Source organism: Rhamphochromis sp. 'chilingali' (genome assembly GCF_963969265.1).
Source record: "Rhamphochromis sp. 'chilingali' genome assembly, chromosome: 10".
Lineage (NCBI taxonomy): Eukaryota > Metazoa > Chordata > Actinopteri > Cichliformes > Cichlidae > Rhamphochromis > Rhamphochromis sp. 'chilingali'.
Genome location: NC_137937.1, coordinates 17,295,641 through 17,318,392, shown reverse-complemented (window position 1 = coordinate 17,318,392; position 22,752 = coordinate 17,295,641). Strand labels below are relative to the sequence as shown.

The 22,752-nt window shown below is 41.9% G+C and overlaps 1 protein-coding gene and 1 long non-coding RNA gene across 2 annotated transcripts; one reads left to right on the top strand and one right to left on the bottom strand.

The window, feature by feature from the left end:
• Positions 1-1,193: 1,193 nt before the first annotated feature.
• Positions 1,194-10,235, bottom strand: LOC308404021. The gene is made up of 2 exons (XR_013973040.1): positions 8,656-10,235; positions 1,194-2,972 (listed from the first exon to the last, which is right to left on the bottom strand). It is a non-coding gene; the product is annotated as an uncharacterized lncRNA (long non-coding RNA).
• A 675-nt stretch (positions 10,236-10,910) lies between these two features.
• Positions 10,911-19,433, top strand: nr2f1a (nuclear receptor subfamily 2, group F, member 1a). The gene is made up of 3 exons (XM_080893069.1): positions 10,911-12,238; positions 13,685-14,212; positions 18,198-19,433. Exons 1-3 carry the CDS (start codon positions 11,809-11,811, stop codon positions 18,470-18,472), a joined length of 1,233 nt encoding a protein of 410 aa, XP_080749195.1. The 5' UTR covers positions 10,911-11,808; the 3' UTR covers positions 18,473-19,433.
• Positions 19,434-22,752: the final 3,319 nt, after the last annotated feature.

The following is a 22,752-nucleotide window of genomic DNA, read 5'->3' as shown; positions in this document are numbered from 1 at the left end:
CATGGAAGCCAGATAGAGTGATAGAGACTGAGGATGAATCAAATACTCCCATGATGCCCCACCACCATCTCCACGGCCACCCCCTGATGGGGTTGTGAGTTGAGTGCATGGTGTAAGGTGGCGAGGGTTATTTGGTGCTATTTTTACAAGAAACGGGCTGATTTGTCTTAGGCCATTACCGTCTATTACAGCTGCGAGTCTTGGGGAAAAGGTGGGAAGCGGCAGACGCTGGCATTCTGCCTAAAGAGAAATCAATGAAACAAATTAATCCTTCGCAGGCTGCAGTGACACCGTAATCCATCATTCAGGGGGCGCTTTTACACGCTGAATCAGGGAGCAAGTCAGGGAGGAGGAGAGCTTGGCGGATGGGTGGGTGCATGTTGGTTGAGAAAGGGTGGGGGGAGAAGGGCGGGTGGGGAGACCAAACCCCTGGGGGACAGGGGCAGACATCCATGCTTCAGTAACACTGTGGTAACGGTGGGTGGTGGCAGGGAATTGAGTGGCTCTGAGCCCTGCCTTTACATCCTTGAGCTGCCTGTGGACATACATAGTAGTAGGAGGAGAAAAGGGACGTAAACACAATCAGCTAAACTACACCATGCACACAGGCACGGTTGTGATTATACACATATTTTCTCTCTTTTTTTACGTCACGTGATGGCTATTTCAACCCCACAGGGCTAATGGCTGATGCTGAAATTCATATGAAAGCTTTATAATTTGCTTCGCACTGAAAATACAGGCAACCAACTGGTCAGTAATGTATGGACATAACTAAGATGTCAAAGGTAAGGAAAGAAAAATGTCAGTAATTGGAGCTTTGCAGGATTTCACTTTGTTCTTAAGAAACTGAGGAACCTAATGAGCAATATGCAAAAAACTCACTAATTGCTTGTCTGTGAAGGTAAAAATACACTAAAAAACAGATCACCATCTCACTATTCAAAGCAGTGTGCTCCATACGTGTGCTGAGATTTGCTGTGGTGATGCCCCAGCACAGAGCCACTCAGGGCGCAGATCTATCTGTGTGATTGAAACATGTGATCATCTTCCCTGTGAGGAGACAGCGTTGTCCAGGCCAAGATCCACGTGAAGCAGCTGCACAGTCTGTTGAATCTTGTAACACTCGGAGTCAAATGGTACCACAATTCAAGTGGGAGCGAAGAGTGGAAAAACACACACATACACACATATCAAGATTGATGTGTTTTTTATTAAGATCTTTGCTGTGTTGCATTGCCTCTTAGTAATCTTACATCATTATGAAATCAAATTCAAGAGCGTGATCCATTCGGCGCTACCGTCTCAGCCAGCTTTGTTGGTCTCGAGGCTCCTTTGCAACAATTGTGGCTGCACAGTCATCGATGGTGACTGTGTGTGTTCATATAACAGTGACTTTTGTAGCTGATGAAGGGTGGTGAGGTTCATTGCGTTAAAAAAATGACAGTTTATGCAGAAACACTACAACAAAACCTTTATTTGCTGCCTTATTTTAACAGGGGGCTCCACTTACCTTTACCAGCTCCTGGTAAAAGGAATGCGGGTGGTTGGCTCCTTTCTTCCTCAAGACACAGGTGGTAGCATTCTGAGGAACGGCATGTTAGAAAGAAATCTGAAAAAATATTGTGGGCGGAGGAATAAAAGGAGGGGGGTGAATGTGGAGGGTGAAGGAAGAAGGAAGGGAGAGGTTGAAATTAGGAGTGGGTGGGGCAGCAAAGAGGAAGGGTAAAGGGAGTAAAGGGATGGAAAACGAGGAGTGGAGGGGAAAAAATCGAAAGGATGGAAAAATGTGGGGATATTGCAGCAGAGCGGATGGTGTGAGGGAGGCAGTGTGAGAAATGTTGCCGGAAATGCTAGAGCCAGCAGCGTGTGTAAAAAACCACACTGCAACATTTCTCATCCTTGACATCACTGACAGACTTTCCAAACACACACAGTGTGCTTTCAAAGTGCACGGTTGTAATATCCAAATCTTTACCGCAGCTTCTCCTCTCAGATCATACTCTTTTGTTTTCCTTCCTTCTGTAAACACGGCAGATGTCAGAGGTATTAAATTTAACCAGTGCTGTAATTCTTAATTTGAAGGGTGTGTGTGCTTTAAGATTCCCACAGCAAATACAATAAAACATGTTTGTGTGCAGTGAGAACATTCTTTGACTCGCTCTCGAAGCCGTAGAAGAGACACACTGAGAGGAGTGAAGGGGTGAGGAATGACGGATATGAGGAGAGGAGAGGAGGAGGACAGAAGATTGTTGTGGAATGTTTGCAGATCTGGCCAGAACTCGACCATCTCATTTGTCAGGGCTTGACCTCAGCTCTGGGGTTAAAGGTTAAAGGCAACATCTGAGGGAAACTGACTCGGCTATCTCACGGCCGCACACACACACACAGGCAAGTAAACACACAAATGTGTGAGAGTGTCTCTCCTTCTGCATGCTCTCACACATAATTCAAGCTCATGCACACTACATCTGTATATATCATCATTAATATCCATCCCAGTCTTATTTGTTTTATTAAAACCGAGTGTTATGTTGACCCCTAGCTATGAAAAGATTAGCTGCCAGTTTCCCAAAAGCATACCAAAGACTTTTTCCAAAACAAAGCACTGAAGAAGAATTTGAGTTCCAGGATGCTTGGATTCATTTCTGAGTAGAAAAGCTTGGAGTGTACTCGATAAACACACACTCCTGTACATAATGAAACAGAACAAATCAGGACTGGGCAATGGATTTCGAAGAGAGCAGCTCCTTAAAATCAAAGTAATGATTAATTCACCTTTTATGTTATATTTACCGCTCTTCGTGGCAAGTGGTCGCAATTCTCGTGCTTCTAAGCAGACGCGTCACTGTCACTGTCCTATGACCACACAACACTTGCCATAAATTACATCTCATCCGAGTGTCAGCCCTTCACCACACCAACATGTCCCACTGTGTGTCCAGGCGGCAGGCCACCGTGTTCCTCTTTGCCTGTGAGGTGACAAACAACACAAACTTAGCTGCAAAGGGCAAGGTTAACCACACGGAATCACTCAAACAAACTCTCTCCTCCAAGTTTCAAATTAAAGTGAGGACATAGCAGGAAATGACAATGTGTGTGGCCCGTTTCAGTGACCCACATAAACAGCAGACACCTGTGAGTCATATGAAATTAAAACAATTGGCTGATGGCAGCTACGCCTTGCATACTGAAAACGGCGGAACTCAGTCATGTTTGAGAGCATTTATTATTATTATTATTATTCATTCATCTACAAATAAAGCGAAGCAGCAACTCACTTAATGTGACTGCACTTCCAGACACTTCTGTGCCCCTGTTAGGGAAACAAATTGTTCATTTTTTTGTTGTTTAAAATGCAGCCTTCCTCCCCGTTTCTCTTTTATTCAGCTTTAAAAAAAAAAAAAAAAAAAAAGGAGAGAGAGACAGGTAGTGCAGTAGCTAATATTCATGGCTTTGAGATGCATTTTAAATCACACACCTTTGTCATTCTTTGGCCGGAGACATCAAACAGGTGCTATGAATAATTTATCTTAAGAGTTTCACATTGATAAGGTCACAATCTGCCAGGTCTGGACACTAAACACAGGCCATCTTCACACCTTCACTTTGCTGTCTTTTTGACACACATGTGCCCTCACACACACTAAAACACACTCCTTTTAAATGAAAACGTCATCATGCGTATGTGTGTGTGTGTGTGTGTGTGTGTGTGTGTGTGTGTGTGTGTGTGTGTGGGTGAGAGAGAAAGAAGGAGTTAGTGTGTGTCTTTTGATGTAAATATTTTTAATAGTTGCTCGACTTAGAAATTGTGTGACGTGATAATATCTACATGTTAAGACATATTTCTCATACAGTATAGATCAATTTATGGCACAAAATATTTTTAAAGTTGGTAAATCTGCACGAATATGCCTCTCACTCAAACTGCCTCAGAGAATTACTGGGAAATGATTTCCTCTGTACTGATGTAAACTAGACTGCAGCAGCGTGCTCAGTCGCTCATGGTTCAGCTACACTACATTTCTAATTAATCCCCTGCTGTGTGTTGATTTTTTTTTTTTTCAGGGAAAAATGAGAGGAAAATAGTGCAGTGCTTATATCATGCCACTCATTCAAATTAGAAGGAAGGGATGGGAAAACTATAGCAAAGTATCACCAAAGGTCATCAGTCATTGCAAGGCACCATAGCCCATAATGTAAACATCAGTGTGTTAAAGTTACCAGAAGCGAACTAATTAGATTCGTAAATGCTGTCTGATGTGAAATTTTCTGCCATAAATATTTTGAAATGGGAGCTAACTCTCATAGGTGAGTCCGTCACCCACTACAGCGCTATGGCAGTGACAGGACAATCTGAACATTAAGCGCACAGGAAAACACTCCTCCGCTGTGCTGACCCCCCTCTTCCTTTTCTCTCCTCGTCTGTCTCTCGCTTCTTGTTCGCTTAAGAAGTAATCGCAATACTTAAAAAAAAAAAAAAAAGAAAGAAGGTTTTGCACTCTTCTGTGTCGGAGAGTAATCTCGCTCTTCTGTCGCTGGGCTATATTTCTACAGTGTGTTGTCGGATAATGTGAGGATGGGATGAAAGGTAATCTGCGTGCAGAATTCCTAAAGCTCCCTTATCCTTGTTGAATTTCTCAAGAATTCCACCTTTGGCCCCCCGGTTTCCCTGAAATAAATTACCTTAAGGGTAAGATGCCTTCACGAACCCCCGGTTAGGTTTTTTTTTGTTTTGTTTTGTTTTGGGGTTTTTTGCGTTGCCCTCTTTAAACTCAGCCAAGCAGGTATTAAGTCCCGTTCTAATTCACTTTGTTGCTCAGGGCTGCATCTCTCCCTGAATATTTGACAGGCACTTGGGGAATGAGACTAAATTATTTCCCAAACTTGCATGAAAATAGTCCTCACAATATTAAAATTGCGTTGTGTTGAGCATTTCTGATTACAGTGTTGCATTAAGTTGACACAGTAATATAAGCAGGTCGCTTTTAAGGCAAACCCTCCGGGCACTGACAGTCACAAGCCCTTCTGATAAAACATTTTCCCATGTCAGTTAATTTTCTGTTAGTTTTTCCCTGTGTATTGGGCTTAGCTACTGATTGATATACGCTAGGCTTCCTTCCACGCTGGTTTCCTAAGAAGTACACACGCTGTTGAAAAATCTGTTTCCCTTCATCTAGCTCCTGGTACTTAAAGTTTGGTTTTTTGGTGTACTACAAAATTACAGTGTTTGCACTGTGGAACCACGAGGGTTTCAGTGCTAATGGATTTATAATCTCCGTCTCTGGGACCATCCAGAGTAATTAGCACATAGGCTCTAAAGAAATCATGGTTAGTGAGCAATAAAGCCATTGCCCATAGCATAAACTGACAGCCCCTCTAACCTAACCAACCTAAAGTCTAATTGGGAAAGTCGTTGCAGTCATTGTCCTAAATTATAGTCTGGGATTCGAAGTCCCTGGAAAGAGACTTCAATTCATGACACGTTAACTGAAGGGAGCGCATCTCTGCACACACACATCTACAGTAAATATAATGAGAAAATAAACATTTATTTCCATGCAAACTAAAGCGGCATAATATAAAGATAAAAGCATGCAAGAAATTATCACGGTTGTTGTTAATAAACTTAAAATCGTGCACATCCGTTGTTGTTGGCAACTGAAAATGAAACTTTTTCTTTGTTTTGGGAATCACTTTTAATATATGTATAGTTTTCATTAATAATTAGTAAATGATTTATCGTGTGGACTCTGTCCTGCTAATTGTTTAGGTCTCCAAATAGTTCAAGCCCATATGCTATTACTGATTTTATATATTCCGACTATTTCTCACGAATCGTCTTTCCATTAAGAGCAATTAGATTATGTCTATTGAAAGTTGCTGATCCATGGGGGGGGGGGGGGCAATGGGATAAAAGGCGATTTCAAGTGACCTTCCCGTCCCTTTCACACCAATCCGAGCCTCCAGAATAATTTGGGGATCAGTTTTGGACAAAAAGAAGCCCCTCAACACCCCCCACCCGCCCCAACAACCCATACCCTTCACCCACCCCCCTTTTCAACACACAACCACTCAGAGTAACAAAACCGCCAGTTTAAACATGAGAATTAGTTCTATTTTTTTTTAATCAATATTATTAATTTTAACTTGCAAGAAAGATGTCATTTAGGTATTTTTTACAATTCTTATATACTTTTTTAAGAACAGAGTAAGGTGTTGAAAAAACAAAAAGGGTGCAGAGTAGCAATCAGACTGCTGCTTTAAAAACCAAGTCAAAGTCTCAGTTGTTTTGAAGAGGTCACGTGACGTGTTATTTTAGATTTAACTACTTCAGCATAATTACAAAAACTAATTTCATTTTGTTTCCCAACTAAAACAGGGCAAATCAACGGACCACTACAGGTTTACTGTTAACACGAAGAAACAAATATGTTGGAAGTCAGTTATATATATATATAAATATCCCCAAAACATTAAACTGAAAGACTGGCAAAGGACTAAATTCTGTATTATCTCTTTCTTTTTTTGTCGTTTTTTGACTCACTCATTAGTAAGTAAGGTCAGATAAATGTAAATGCAAATTTTTCAATGTAAACACATTTTAATTAAAGTTAATTAAATATTTATATATCTATATAGAGAGATATAGATATAGATATATAGATATATATGGGAATATCTGTATTATATATAAGAGGTACACATCATTATCTCCCCTGGGTAACAAGCGCACCAAGGGTCTGTTTAGAACATGAAAAAAAAAAAGTACAAATAACTTCTGTGACAAACTTTTTCACACTCCGCAGAAGCGGGTTTTAAACTTCTTTGGTGTAGCTATATCCTGTGCTCCACTTGACTTTTCATCAGTGTGTGTTACTCAAATAATAAACATTCGGGAGCAACATGGGAGATATTAAACGTTGCTTATAGTTGCATGCATAAAGGAGAACATCACTTCATTCCTTTTTGATGGTTTAATTGTCTTAATTTAGCACGCAGGTGTTGACGTCGCAGGGATCAGCTGTATGTGGCCCTTAAGCTCGGCAAGCAGAAACACAACACTCCTGTGTACACAGGAGACGTTTTGAGCTGAGGCCCCTGGAAAAGGTAATCAGCCTCTAAGCCCCATACAATGTCTTATTGAATATACTGCGGTTACAAACTCTAAAGTGATTACATACACACAATCAATAATAAACAGACCTTCAACGCTTTTTTTTTTACTAATGTTTTTTTTCCTACATCAGTTTGCATCGTTTTAAATGCTCTGAAATGCATTCCTGTTGTCATCTGGTGTTTTATTAGGGAGCCTTGCACTTATGACCTCAGTGTTTTCCCAACTGATTGTGCTGCTTGTTGGTTTCAGCTGCGTTAAAGTTGCATTTTGTGAGCTTTACAAAGTCTGAATTTGTGTACAGAGGGCATTATTGATCACAGATTTGGCAAAACTGCAATGTGCTTCCCATTCTTACAAATGTTTATCTAATAAGGTCCTTTGACAAAACTACCATGCGAGGGAAATTTAAGCAGCCATGGAAATTCTATTTGTGGTTTATTCAAGTTTTATTGCAATGGAAAATGTCAGCCTTGTCTATTTCGAGACCGCAAATAATCTGTTGCAAAGCAAACCGTTGCATTGCAGTCAAAGTAGGACTGCTGCTATATAATGCGCAAATGCATCAATCACCTGAATGACTCGCTTTGTTAATGTGATTATGTCATTCTTTAGATGTTTTTTTCCAATAAGTTCATATTTTATGGAGACGTCCGTATTTTTCTACCCGATTAAAAAGTGGAAACCTTAAGTATAGGACATGAAAAAATATTGCTTTGCTCACTTAGTATTAATTAGCATGAACTTTATTTCAGCATGGGAGGATTAGGTTAAATGTTATTATGTAAGGTTATTTTAGAAAGCCGTCTGGCACGCGCTTTGTCCTGGAATATATTAACCTGGCCCACGTTGCACATCGTTTATTTTATATCACTTTTCACTGCACTCCCTCCACATCAATAATGCTGCTTTGATGAAAAAAAAAAACATACACACACGCATACTCCATGTCGCTTTAAATTTCCTCTCAGCAACATTTTCTGACGCATAATGACTTCTTAGTGGTACGCTAATTTTTATTTGATTTTATTGATTCATTTATTTATTTTTTGAATCTATAATGTATGCATCTAGTAATATCTTGGCTAAATTGGCACTTGGGAAAGAGTGTAGAAGATGGGCAACGCCTGGTCTCCTTGATCAGTCTTTTAATCCGGTGACACTATCGCTGAGACAAGCAGACGGTTATCGATCTTTTCATTATGTGTTCAACCAACAAACAGCTTCGCAGGTGAAGTGCACTGGACGTCAAAAAAGGGGCTCTCGTGTCCATTTGTACTCCAACCAGCCTGCACTAACATCACTACCATCAGATATACAAATCAGTGGGGAGAACGTGAAACGAGTGTCTACCGTCGCCCTTATCGTGGAGGGAGAAATGAGACTGTGCACTAGTTAAAAAGTTGTGACTTTGACACGACCCGGACTTCTGCACGCTTTAAAGTAAACGCTCCTGTGGCGGGACTCAAGAGAATTTTGTCCTTGCTTTCAAAAGCACGCGTGTGCATGGCAGAAGAAGTAATAAATAGTGCACTTGCCTTATCGGTGCCCGGTTTGCCCACGTAGAAAGCTGCTCCGCTACCGTTAACCACCGTCGCTGGCGCTTCTTCTTTTAATGTCCTGACGTCCACTTTCTCCTTTTTACTCTTGCCGATTCCCAGATTCTATTAGAGCGTCTACCCTGCTCCCATTCGCTGTCCCTCTCACTCTCACTCTCCTCTCCTCTTCTCCCGCGGAGACCCTTTCCAATCTGTAGAGTTAAATCTTAATGATACACTTACAGAAGAAGAAAAAAAAATCTTTGTCCGATTTAATCTTATTGGTTTCACCTTTTCAAAGAGCTAGAGATATGGCCGGGGAGTTTCAGTGGAGTGTCCGAGACAGGGACGGGAGAGAGAGCTCTCTTGTTGAATACTTAAAAAACAACCCATCCCTCCTATGCGTTTACAAAGGGGGCACTTGCATATTAACGCTCCTTTATGTCTGCTATTATCTCGGTGAGGTTAAAGCTCTGTTTACAACGTCTTTAATTCATTAAACAACAATTATACGTATTGTGCATAGTTACTGAGTCTCAGCACGGTATTACCATGTTTTTGGACATGTACGCACACGGTTTGGGGGTTTGTGTTCAATCTATATTCCGTGCGATCAAGAGTGTAGTGTATTATTGTCGCTATATTTATTCAGATGTAATAACACGTATTTTTTATGTTCGCTGAAGGTTTGGTGGGTTTTTTGGTTGTGTTTTGTTTTTTGTTGTGTTTTGTTTTTTGTTTGTTTAAGTTATACATCCCTAACAACAAAACAGTTGTACATTTCATAACCTCGTGGATAAAAATATCCTGTTGTCTTTTATCCACACAAAGGATAAAAGACAACAGCGGCAAAGTTCGGACTTTTATATTTTTAAAATCCGCTTTTGCGATTTAAAATGCATGTCTGATGAGTTATGGATGCATTTATATGAGGCTGTAATTGTACAATGTACGCTAGATGGCAGCGCGATCCAGACATTTTTGAGTTGGAGAGGCAGTAAGCCTGCAGAAACCCTGGTACAAGAAAAAAGCCGGAATCCCCATGCAAATTGTCAGTAACTTCACATTTTGAATTACTGTCATTATTAAGACATAATATGACACCGGCTCAGTGATTGTAGAGACTATAGGACCTTGGTAATTATTGAATATTGCTCATTCCTCGGTCTAATTTTAGAGATTTTCGGCCGCTGGCAAGGCATCCCGTTTGTATAACACTGTCTTTTATGCATCATTCTTCCCACTGACATTTTCTTTCTCTTATTAACTGGTTTAAACTAAACGTTAAGTTTTAATCAGCGAGACTGTGCCGATTACAGGCAACGATGTACCGCAATGCGCATGCCAAGGACAAAACAGCCTGTGAAAATATCAATCCATGGCAAAACATTAATGACATCCGTTAATTCTATAATGAAGATAACAGTCCAAGACAAACCATTTTGAAACTTCGGGGAATTTCTGAAGCAGAATCCCCCTTTTGCCGCTGTGTACATTTTTTTTATTTTTTATTTTGGGTATATTTGTCGTGCGTAAAATCTTTGTCCACTCTTTCCTTTACCCCGCTTTTTTGCTATTCTGTCCAGGGTTTCTTCCTCTTTTTTGGTGACAATAGACGGCCCATACTAATCAGGTTTCAAAGTAAATAGCAGCGCGGGGCGAGCTCAATGTAAATTGTGCCTGTCAGAGCCCCCCCCCCCCCCCCCCCCCCCCCCCCCCCCCAGCCCCTCCAGTCGTCGATGGCAACACTGCAAAAAATGTCCGTCCTCAGACCTCAGTCATTCGGTGCTGGAACCGAAGCGGGAGACTGAATCTTCCATCCAGGGGGTGATATGCTTCTACTTGTTCCTAATGCCAATCGATCCATCACTGTAAAATTCATAACATCGACTATTAATTACTAAACCGATCTCCCGCACGGTTGTCTTGATGTCAACATATCGACTCTTAAAATAACCCCCAAAACGACTCAAAATGCGATCGGAAACAAGGGGGATTCTATAAACTACAGTTATTTGTCTTTTTCTGCATTTTCAGAAAACAAAAATAACATTGGAACATTTGAACAGGAGACCCGGTGACTTATTTGGATGGACACTTTTTGCAGTGAATGAACGGAGGGGGACTCTAACCAATAGAGAGAAAGAGAGGGCTTGGCTATAACCTTAGCCTCCCATTTTCTCTCTCCCTCCCCCCCCCCTCCCTCCCCCCTTCTCCTCCTCTCCTCCTCCTCTATGCAGGGCTCTGGCCAGTCAGTCGCCTTTGATTATCAGTCTCCAGCAGCCCCTCTCTTGGCTCCTTGACATGAGCACCATATAAGGCGCAGCGATCTCCATAGAAACGTGTCAGTTTCAATAGTAGTGTCAAAGTTCACTATATACAGACATTCGCGCAGATCCCCCGTTTCGGAAACATTGCTCTGCTGGTCCTCCCGTTTAAGCGCATTCATTTTTTGGGTCTCTCCTTCTTCTTGCATATTCTATCAGTTGTTGGTGTTTTTCCTCTTCTTTTTTTTATCTTTTCTCTTCGTATCTCCATTCCTCCTGCTGGAGAGAGGTGAAACTATACATGGGCACTTCATTCGGCGAAACGGTTTTCTTTCGCTGCCTGGCGAGATGATGAGGTTTATTTAAGACTATAGATGTAAAAATCCAGCTCTTCAGTTTTTCCTCCCCTCCTATACGACGAAGACGGGAGTGTAAAGGAGCACGGGGAAGAAAAGAAAAAGGAATTTATCTCCGCAGCACTTTGGATCGCGTGTCCTTCCAGCAAAAGCTTCTTTTTTTCTCCACTCGTTCCTGCGTCCATGTGAATCGCTCCTGCCTTCCCTTTGTGGCTATTTTATATCAAACTGCAATTTGTTACGTCTGGACTCGGGTTTTCCTACAAGATTAGGGATTCCTGAATGGCTGACTGCAATTTACCTTGGAACTGGCCTCCCGATACTTGCATATCCTGATCGGGTGCCTATTCAATCGCACTCCTGAATTTTGAATGTATTGATCGCGTTGTACTCTCCTTCTCACACCATATGAGATTGCGTGCTCCGATTTGACTTTGCACTGCCCCGTCTTTTGAGATCTCATTTTTCTCTTCTACGCTTCATAAACATCGGCGATCATTTCGCTTTATAGCACTTTCCGGGGCCGAGATATGGCAATGGTAGTTAGCGTTTGGCGAGATCCGCAGGAAGACGTGGCCGGACCTCCGAGCGGCCCCAACCCAGCAGCGCAGCCGGCAAGGGAGCAGCAGCAGGCGGCATCGGCGGCGCCGCACACTCCGCAGACCCCCAGCCAGCCGGGACCCCCGTCCACGCCGGGAACGGCCGGGGACAAGGGGAGTCAAAATTCTGGACAGAGTCAGCAGCATATTGAATGTGTGGTTTGCGGAGACAAATCGAGCGGCAAACACTATGGCCAATTCACCTGCGAGGGATGCAAAAGTTTCTTCAAGAGGAGTGTACGGAGGAACTTAACATACTCATGTCGTGCCAATAGGAACTGTCCCATTGACCAGCACCACCGAAATCAGTGCCAATACTGTCGGCTGAAGAAGTGTTTAAAAGTGGGGATGCGGCGGGAAGGTGAATATATATATAATTTTTTTAAGCCAACTCATGATTACGCATCATCCTAGTAGCAGAATAACAGAGCTGCCATGTTGCATTAAGGTCACAGGCTATATGGCTGGGCATACTGCAGTCTCCATCCATGTTTGAGAGGGATGTTTGTATGAATGGTTAGTCTGAGAGAGGGGTTAAAAAAAAGGCCAGTGCAGCCACAGCAGCTATGCTTGTGAATGCAGGTCGCCTGAACAAAGCGACTCGTCCAGCTGACCCTCTTTATTTTGTGTTTTTCTTTGCAGGCTAAACTGAGTTCTTTGCGAGCAAAGGCGTAAAGTCGAGCAAGCCCATTTTATGTATAGCTTTTAGACCAGAGGACCGATTTCTATGTGTGTATGTGTGTGTGCCTGTTATGTTTGTCTCTGTATGTGTGCGTGTGTGTGTACAGTGAGTGTGTACAGTATGTGTATGTGTGTGTCTGTGTACAGTGTGCAAGGCTAATAGTCCCTACCATCAAGTATCTGCAGCTTACTAATTTATAATTGTACAGTAGGATTTGTAGCCCGAGTTTCCGTGAATGTGAGGCGAACACAGTACAAACCCACGTCTCTCTGGCTCCTTATGCTGACTAGACAGCTCAAACACACTAAATAATGTCGCTGAAGTTGTTCGTGGCTCCTTGTTTAGCTTGGTGCATTACAGGCCTTATAACTTTGCTCTCTATGTCAGGTGTTTGATTCCAATTTATGTAGACATCCCTCCGTTTAAGCCTATTATTTGCAGTACACACTACGAGCCCATGCATAATGTACACCGACTTGCATTAATTTTTTATTTATTTTTTAATATTAAACAATTGCCGGATTCCTTTTAATCCTAGCTGAGCGCTTGATGTGGGCAAAACGTGCAAATGTGCCTGCATTTAGCAGTAATTATCAATCGTATTTCGAACACGTTTGGCCGCTTTTAAAAATTATTTTCCAAAACACGACCCCACGTAACAACAGTGCAAAAGTGCCATGCAATTACGCCTCAAAACATCAAAGGGAGCAAAATTGTCAAATCTACTTTTAGATAAGAAATATACATGTGTGTGTGCGCGTGTGTGTGTGTGTGTGTGTGTGTGCTGTGTGTAAAAGGGAATATATTTTTCATTTGCATTCAACCTCATATACTTTGCATCCCTAAATACAAATGCAGTGTGAGGAACGAGGGACATAGCATATCTGTTCTGATAGAATAATTTTCTGTGAAATATTACAGTCTTACGATCAGGGCACAGTAGTCAATATGTTTTGAAAAGCGTGCTGAATTTTTTATTTCAGTGCATGCCTTTTTTTCTTTTTTCTTTTTCTTTCACTGAGAAGAAGCACACAAGCTGCAGCTTGCATCATGGTTGTACTACTCATGAACAATCTTTATCAGTTCTGGATGCACATTTCCTCTTTGTTTCTTTCTTTTTGTCAGCGGTTCAGCGAGGACGAATGCCTCCAACCCAGCCCAACCCAGGCCAGTACGCACTGACGAACGGGGACCCTCTGAATGGCCATTGCTATCTGTCCGGATACATCTCGTTATTGCTGCGGGCCGAGCCTTACCCGACGTCCCGGTACGGGAGCCAGTGCATGCAGCCCAACAATATCATGGGTATCGAGAACATCTGCGAGCTGGCGGCTCGATTGCTCTTCAGCGCCGTGGAGTGGGCGAGAAACATCCCTTTCTTTCCCGACCTCCAGATCACCGACCAGGTGTCCCTTCTCAGGCTGACGTGGAGCGAGTTGTTTGTGCTTAACGCAGCCCAGTGTTCCATGCCTCTGCATGTTGCCCCTCTGCTTGCCGCGGCGGGCCTCCACGCCTCCCCGATGTCTGCGGACCGCGTCGTGGCTTTCATGGATCACATCCGGATCTTCCAGGAGCAAGTGGAGAAGCTTAAGACCCTGCACGTAGACTCGGCAGAGTATAGCTGCCTCAAAGCCATCGTGCTTTTTACATCAGGTGAGTGTCCCACATGTCACACAAAAACATGCCTAAAATCAAATGAGGCCTAGTTCCAGTAATGTCAGTGGGTGCATGCTCCTTAAAGCGAAGTGCTGTGACATCAATAATATGGCTGTCAGGTTTAGGCTGGTCACAAATCTGAGATTACGAGATGTTTGTGTTGCCGATGAAAGCTATTTTGTCAACAGCTTGCTACATATCCACTTACATGCAATTCCATGTCAGCTGTAGCCGCAGTATAAGACGTGTAAACAAATCCAGATTGAGTAAGCGCATCAAGTTTTTCAAGTGCATCACTCACTCCCAGTGCTTTTTTAAAAAGGAGATAATTAACATTCTCATGTGTAAATATTTTATAATTGTTGAGTTTAAAGTTTTCTGAACATGTCTGAGCCGAGGCTGAAATTGTTCGCCTCCATAAATTTTGGAACAGGTGTCAAATAATTGAGCGTAAAGATTAAATAGTCTATCACCGGGTGATATATGACAGCTGATGCACTTATGAGTGTCGGTGCGTGCTTTTATCCTTGCTTTTCGTGTGCAAACACATGTCTTGGAGTTGGAGGGGGGGGGGGGGGGGGGGGGTTGCAGAATCCTTAGCAGATTGAGAACAAAAAAGCTGATGAAAGTTGACTAGTAGGCTGTGTCAGTGGATCGCTTCTGTAGGACCTAGAGTAGCCCTGCTGCTTAGACTGTTTGTCGATTGCTTAGAGCCGATCTATTAATTTTCTTAGTTATTAATGGTTTGTTTCATTGCACAGCTTTGAAAAAGTAATCAGCTTTTCTTTTTTTCTGTCTCTAAAAAAAAAACTTGCGTAGGTCATTGTTTAATTGACGGCCGACTGGGGCGAGGTTATAAAGGTCCTTATTTATGCTCGATGCACAATTTGGATGGTATTTTGGAGTTAGCTGTGTAGGCTTGCTGGCGGTAGGCCTGTTATGTCAGGGGAGTCTGTTGATTATGGGAAGGAAAAGGAAAGTCTAAACTCGCTTGCAGGCCTCAAAGTACTTTGTGAACTTACCTCAAAGTTTTGACCTCATTTTCTCACGCTTGGCCCGTCCAAAAATTCTGCATTTAAGTTACATATTATCTATAATTGCGCATGCTCATAATAAAATATTCAGTTTTGCTGTGCTTTTCAGATTTGGCTTTATATAAAAATAATTGGCACATTCATTATCCCTAGAAAGCGGCATAACATTTTAATGTGAAAGGGGTTACACTTGTCTTTCAGTGTGTTTCAGTGATAATTAGGCCTATTTATTATTAAATTATCTTCGCTGAGAGAGCTAAAACTTCACACGTATATTACCTTTACTGTTTCCATATTAAATTATATTATGGCTGTATTCTGTTCTTTTATATTTAATTACATTACTTTATTATTTTATTATCATATATTACTTTCAATTATTTTTTTTATTATGTTTTCACAAAATTTTCGCACATCATATTAAAATATCTCACAGTGTGTATTATGAGGATTTAAATTATCCCAAAAAGTTCAGTGCTCACTAAAGTTAAACAAAAGGAGCACAGAGTTTGTATTCCAGCTACGAAACCGCCGTCAACTTTTACTTTTCCTCTTTGGTGAAAACATTACCACATAGGTTTTCCTACACTTGGAGAACTTAGTAATTGTTTATATTTTTAGTTTCAGAAGTCATAATAACTACTTCAGTTTGGGGCTTTGACAGTTTGGTTAATTTGATACGCCAATTTTTGGTGGCCCACTGGGAAGTAAATATATGTTTAAGACAAACAATACGTATTTGGTCTCTGTTACCGTTTTAGGTAATATCACAGCCTTTTAGATTCGCTTTGCTCAATATTAGCCCACACATCCTGTAATGTAGGTTTGTGCAGTGACATAGCTGACTATATCCTTTTAGTGCACAGCGTTTCAGTAATTCACCCCAGATTACCCAGAGAAACTCCATACACACATTAACATCCTCCATGTTTTCTAACAGATCATTTAGTTAGTTTGATAGGCTACAACTGGTGTCGGCTATAGAAAGTCATGTGGCACTTTGCCAAGATCAGCGTGGATTGTTTTCCTTTAATAACGCTCGACTTGTCAGTATTTGATGCATAAATAATAGTGGTCAGGCTAAACTATTCCGTAAGAGTTCAGGATCATTGTCTTGCATTAACTCCTTATCCACATGTGCACACTGTGGTGTGTGTGTGTGCCTTTGCTAACTCAGTGAAATAGTCGTTTGTGTATCTGGAAGCTATCTTTTCCTGTGTCCCACTCTATTGAGGTTATGGGGTGCAGTGCTGCAGACAGGGCCTTATGGGGAGCTATGGGGTGTCTTTGACCGGCTTTCTCTCCACGCATACGTTCATATGAAACATATTTTCCGCAATGCTTTGAACACCTTATATGGCTGCATTGCAAAATTCATGCCAAGCACTGGATTTTACTAGATATTTCCTAATGTAATTAACTTCAGCCGCATTGATTGCTGTAGATTTTAAAAGGGACACTCAGCGTTAATCCAAGGGGATTTGCATACATGGTGCTTTGACCGGCCGGACAAGGGTCACAGTAAATCACCCCGAGATCTCAGCGTTGGCCTCGGGTTCATAAGGTTATTGTGTCTGGCCATAGTGAATTATAACACTGAGAAATTAAGAATAGGCTTAAAAGTGTCTTCCAGCGCTAAATATATAGTGCTTAAAACTAAAGCTCTCATTCTTTAGTAGTTTCCACAAAAGCACGGCTTTCTACGAGATCTTTTAAGGACAACCTAGCCTTCATGTGGGATATATATGAGAGCGGTTACGCTGTTTGCGTTTACAGACGTTTATAAGCAGCGCAATACGCATGCCCGGATTGTGAAAAAAATCAGATTTTTTAACAAGCGATTAAAACGTATAAGACACTAATAAGACTGATTCAAGCCTTATTTGCCTTTGTCTGTACTGAAGCGTGGCTGCATATCCCACCAGTTACCACCTAACACGTCTCGCCTACGTTGTGCACAGACTCATTTTCTGACATTTTATGTCGCTTCTGTGTGACTATTGACTTCACCTCCTCTAATAAATTTGATTGCTTTTAGGGCCCTGTCCTATAGGCTCCATCGAAAAACAGGCCAAGAGTGGTCTATGGAGAGAAGAGCGGCGAAATCACTTAGCAGCTTACTACAGAGTAATTAGGTCACATTACATCTAGTGTAATTTCAGATTCATCAGTGCCGTTTATGTTTCCATATACTTGAATCCCCAGAGCCCAGACATTAAGAGCAGGGGCCTTTAGCCCTGTAGCCAACCCTTCGTCTTTTGCCATGTTGCCCGCCACTTCTTACTCTATATGTCTGCAATAGGTTTAATGACATTTAGAAATATATTCCGGTTGACTGGTTCAAAGAAAGGTAGCGACATCGTCCTCCGAATTGTGCATCCCCTACTGCAGCAGCAAGTCCCCTGTTTGTTCTCTGGGCTATAACAGTCCCACTCGCTCAGTGTGATGTAGCATGTTTGGGCAGCATGTTTGTTCATTCCACATTGTCAATAACACATAATGGCGGGTGTTGAATGATAACCAGAGCGCTTTTGCGGGACACGAATTAGGTATGGTAAGGTGTGCACTTGCCAAAGCCCACTTGGGGTAAAAAGTAACCATGTGCCTTTGTGTTCAGTACTCTGTGGAGAAAATGTCAGCGAATATATCGGCAATATAAATTGATTTGTGCGCCTTTAAAAATAATTTGTAAAAGAAAATGTAGGCCTACGTGGGTTTGAGAACACTCTTTCTTTCGCCTGTGTGTTTCTCTCCAAGCTTGGCGGCCTGACATAGTTTGGAATATAATTTTAATCATAGATTTTCAGTTATTTTTTGACTTTGTTCCTCGATATCAGATTCAGGCACTTTTTTCCACAACGTTTTTTAGCCCGGGGCTAAAAAAATAAGGACTCTAACCACAGTGTATTGTGTGCTTGTGTGTGTGTGCGTGTGTGTGTCTTTCTCAGACGCTTGCGGCCTGTCGGACGCTGCTCACATCGAGAGTCTACAGGAGAAATCCCAGTGCGCCCTGGAGGAGTATGTGAGGAGCCAGTACCCGAACCAGCCCAGCCGCTTTGGGAAGCTGCTGCTGCGGCTGCCCTCTCTGCGCACCGTCTCCTCTTCGGTAATCGAGCAGCTGTTCTTCGTGCGTTTGGTAGGTAAAACTCCTATTGAAACCCTCATCAGGGATATGCTATTATCCGGGAGCAGCTTCAACTGGCCTTACATGTCCATCCAATGATCCTTATATGAAAGTGGAAAAAAAGAAAGGAAAAAAGGACCAAAATTCAGCACCCCTCACCCCATCCTCCTTCAAGAAGACTATATATAGGACCTTTTCTGAGAAACTTGGAAGACATTACTTTTTTTCTGTCTTCTGGGACTGTGATGGAATACATTATGTACAGAAAAATATTGGAACTGGACTTTACACCTGTGTAAATCCACTCTCATCTTCAAGAACAAAACTCTTCATTTTGTAAAATACTAGTCTTTATTTTACTTTTTTGTAAAAAATACAAATAAAATGAAAAACATCATATGCGCAGTAAGAAAAAAGAATCAAGACTTAGCAGGAAAATAATGTTTCCAAGCAATTATAAGAATTGTCCTGTGTCTATGTACCTCTCTGTTTTGTATTATTTCTGGTTCTAAACCAGGGTTTCTGTGATTCTATACTAATAATTTTTTGATATAACCTTTTTGCTTCTTATAATGAGTGCGATATATGTTGTCGAAGCTATGTTCTCCAAGAATTAAAATTGAAGTGAGAATTTAAAAACAGAAAAATAAAGAAATTTAGACAAATAAGAAACAGTCTAATCGCTATGACAATATCACCACTGATGGTTGAACTTTTTCCCAATTGATACGATGGACCTGCAACAGCAGCAAACTGACCTCCAGGACATTTTTACTGACATTTTTACTCCAGGACGTCTGGGGCGCCTTTACCCGGACCATAAGTGCGTGTGGAGTCGATCATCAGTCACAGAGGAGAGACATGAAAATCAAAAGCACTTTTAATATATCATTTCAAATACATTTTGTTTGTTTCGTCTTGAAAATTTTCATTGTTTCTTGAATTTTATTGGTTGTTGCCTTCAATTTGCTTACTCCATGATGCAGCTTTTTGCAGAAGGGTCGGTTGATGAAGTTGTGTGATGGTGACTGTACTATTAAAAAAGAAATAGGCAACGATGTCTCCTTCTCAAGCGTTTTCCTACAAGCAAATGTCAAGATGCTGTGGCTTATTTTATACCATCTGGGGGAATATGTTATCTCTGTGCGCTGCTAGATTCTATAAGAGAAAAAACCCGCAAGATATCCCTTCATTTACTGAGTCAGAAACACAAAATACTTTTCTCCTCTATTTTGTCTGACAGTGAAAACGAGATGATGCACGAATTTAGTGTGGTAATTACACAAAAGGACGCATGCCTTACATTTTTAACCGACCCACTGACATAACTGGCAGTGCGGATGCAACGGAAGGGAGACTATACGTGCGGAACTACAGCCGTGAGCTCTCTGCTAGCCTGTGAGCGCATTAATGTTTAATATTTTTCCCAGACAGCAAGGGAAGCCTGCGCACCACACAGAGCCACCTCTGTCCTTCCTCCCGTGGCTTAATCAAGGTGATTCTCCACAAACCAAACAATATTCCCCATCTACCCCGTTCTTAAAAACCCTGCCTTGATAGTGCTTGCCTCAATATTGATGTGGGCGTCATTTGGCAAAAGGGTTAGGCCCCGCTGCAAAGCTGCTGTGATATGCGTGATCAATCTGGAAAATGTATTTTACAGCATGTAAGCCAGTCGATAGGAACACCGAGTGTGATGCATTGTGTGGGAATAGAGAGGAGAAAGGAGGGAGGGAGGAAGAGAAAGAAAGAGAGAGGGGGGGTAGAGAGACTATTGGAGCCAGTGCTGAGACAAACGAGAGAAGAAACGCGTCAGGAAGAAGTCAAGTGTATATCTGTGTGTGTGTGTGTGTGTGTGTGTGTGTGTGTGTGCGCGCGCGCGCGCGCGCGCGCGCGCGTGCGTCCATGAGCGAAACTAGAAAGACGCAAAGATATGTAGCCTTGGTTTGCCTTATGCACTCAGGGTGTAATGAGTCCATCGATAAGTCTTCAATGTGTTAGATGGGCTACCTACAGTTGGTGTCCTTGCATTGGCCTGTTTCTCACAAGCGTTCTCTCTCGCTTTTTTGTCTCCATATCCTCCCCAAATGACAAAGGAAGCCCGGTTATTTACCTGGCTCTACCCACACTGGCAATACTGCATTACACTAACACCCAGAGTGATAAAACGTGATAAGTTGGACGGCGTTATGAGGGAGAAAATGGGGTTTTGGTGTGACAATTATTAAATTTGCCTGTTATCCCCACCAGCCCATCATCACCACCACCCTTCATCATCAGACGTGTTGCTCGTCTGCCATATTGTCCACATCTTCATCTGCTGACTGGCAGTGATGAGGGGCAGTAGAACAGGAGCTGAACTGCATGTAGCACGTTAAAATGCCTGGATTTGATATTGCCATATGTTATCTACCTTATAGGAGTTGGGGGGAGGGGTGCTCGTGTCAGTGGTTTATTTGGTTTTTCTTGCTTGCTTCGCTCAAAGGCTTCAGTATTAGACTATTCATTAGTTGTTGCCAATGTAGGAATTCTAGGAAGGTTTTCATTTAGGTTTTTATCCGTTGTTCTCCAGCAGAAAATCTATTTTGTTTGTATTATGGCTCATGCCTGTTTCTCGAACTCGACCTGTCACTGGGCCATGCGCTGTGTTGTTACCTGAAACACTGTACAGAGATAAATGCTCTTCAGTTTGGATGCTGGTTCCGTGTTGTGGATGTGATACTTCTAGAGTATTAGTTTAGGTGAAAATTGTAGAAAAATCAGCTGATGGGGCTTTTCATTTTAGGGTGGAGACAGAATTCGATTTTTAAGGCAGTTAAATAAATGAAAAATAAAAACAGCGACACGTAACCAGCAAAAACAGCAACCTTAGAAACACACCTTGACGCGCTAGTAATATTTAGCCCATTTTGATTTTTGGTGTGTGTGTGTGTGTGTGTGTGTGTGTGTGTGTGTGTGTGTGTGTGTGTGTGTGTGTGTGTGTGTGTGTGTGTGTGTGTGTGTGTGTGTGTGTGTGTGTGTGTGTGTGATTTTATTTGTTTGCGTCTTTGTTTGTGCGTTTTCCGAATAATCCAGAGGATTTCCTGGATGTCGGACTGTGCGTGAGATTTATCTTTACATTTTATTTTAATTTTTTTTAAAGAAAACGAATGTGGCTCCTCCGTGGTCATCAAAGCAGTTCAGAATGCTTTTGTTTTATGTAGCTCTGGTCTAAACGGTTTGCTGGGTTAATAAACGCAGCTTTCAGCTGGTTGTCTCCACATAATGTATTCAAAATCCCTCTAGAGTGACTATCTTTTATCCTCTTGCTGAGAGCATTCTGTTATACAATTGTTACACTGCAGGCTATATAAAGCAACAGTTCAAAAACAGATAAAATGGTGGCATGTGTTCCCAATTAACGTTTCTGTATAGGCAGTGCGAAGCAAAACACATGAGGACTCTTGGAAAAATGATATTTTGTATTTACGCAGTGGACCCATTTTTGACAGAGGCTTAATTTAGTATATTACGTAACACTTCAATTACTAAGATAATACGCGTTAAACAACAGTAATGTTTTCTTTATTTTACAATCAGCCGTTTATCACCAAATGTCTTATGTCCTGATGTGATGACAGCATTAGTATTAATTAAATGAAAGTTTAAAAAAATGAAAAGCATAAAGGAGCAATAAGAGAAAACTAAACGCACCGTCAGATTAGACCCTAGCTGCGTTGGGTAAAGGAGATAGATGTGTTGTACACTTTAAGCTCCATTTGTGTCTCTGTAATTTCGGAAACTCCGGTTACCAAAGTGTTACTACGAAATGAGTTAAATAACCATTTACCTTTGTCTGGTTTCATTCATCAAACCACAAGTGGAGGACTCCTAACACGGGGGGCTATTTGTTTGCTTTACACAAGCAGCTGGGTGCGATTTCACGTTTGAGATATCTGTCTGAAAGCGAAACATTTATTATCCTAAGTTGTCAGCGAGCCTATTTCTCCAAAACCCTCAATGCAAACCAGTGGTTTTATGCAGCAGTGGAAATGTCCTATTGGCGTCACACGTCACTACATTTCACTTATAGTAGCCCGGCTTCTCCCGGTCACATTTGACAAATACTGTTGTTTGAGACAGTAACAATTTCTAAAACAGCGGCTGCTCGTACTGGTGGGAGATTTGGGGTGGGGGTGGGGGGGGGGGGGGGGGGGGGAGAAGACTCTGAAGTGTGACACGGCTTATTTCTCACACTGTCTCGTGCATAAAAAATGGCGACAACACGGGACAACAAGTGCTTCACCGGGTCTACCAGGCACATTGAAATAAACTTGCAAAATGGCTGAGAGCACGCAGTGAGGACGAATGTCCGAAATGAAAATGATTCCCGTGACATG

Bases quoted from the DNA above. Each gene is read 5' to 3' on its own strand.
- nr2f1a (XM_080893069.1), top strand. From the start codon at position 11,809: ATGGCAATGGTAGTTAGCGTTTGGCGAGATCCGCAGGAAGACGTGGCC. The intron at 12,239-13,684 runs GTGAATATATAT...TCTTTTTGTCAG, and splicing joins AGTGGGGATGCGGCGGGAAG to CGGTTCAGCGAGGACGAATG. The intron at 14,213-18,197 runs GTGAGTGTCCCA...TGTCTTTCTCAG, and splicing joins CATCGTGCTTTTTACATCAG to ACGCTTGCGGCCTGTCGGAC.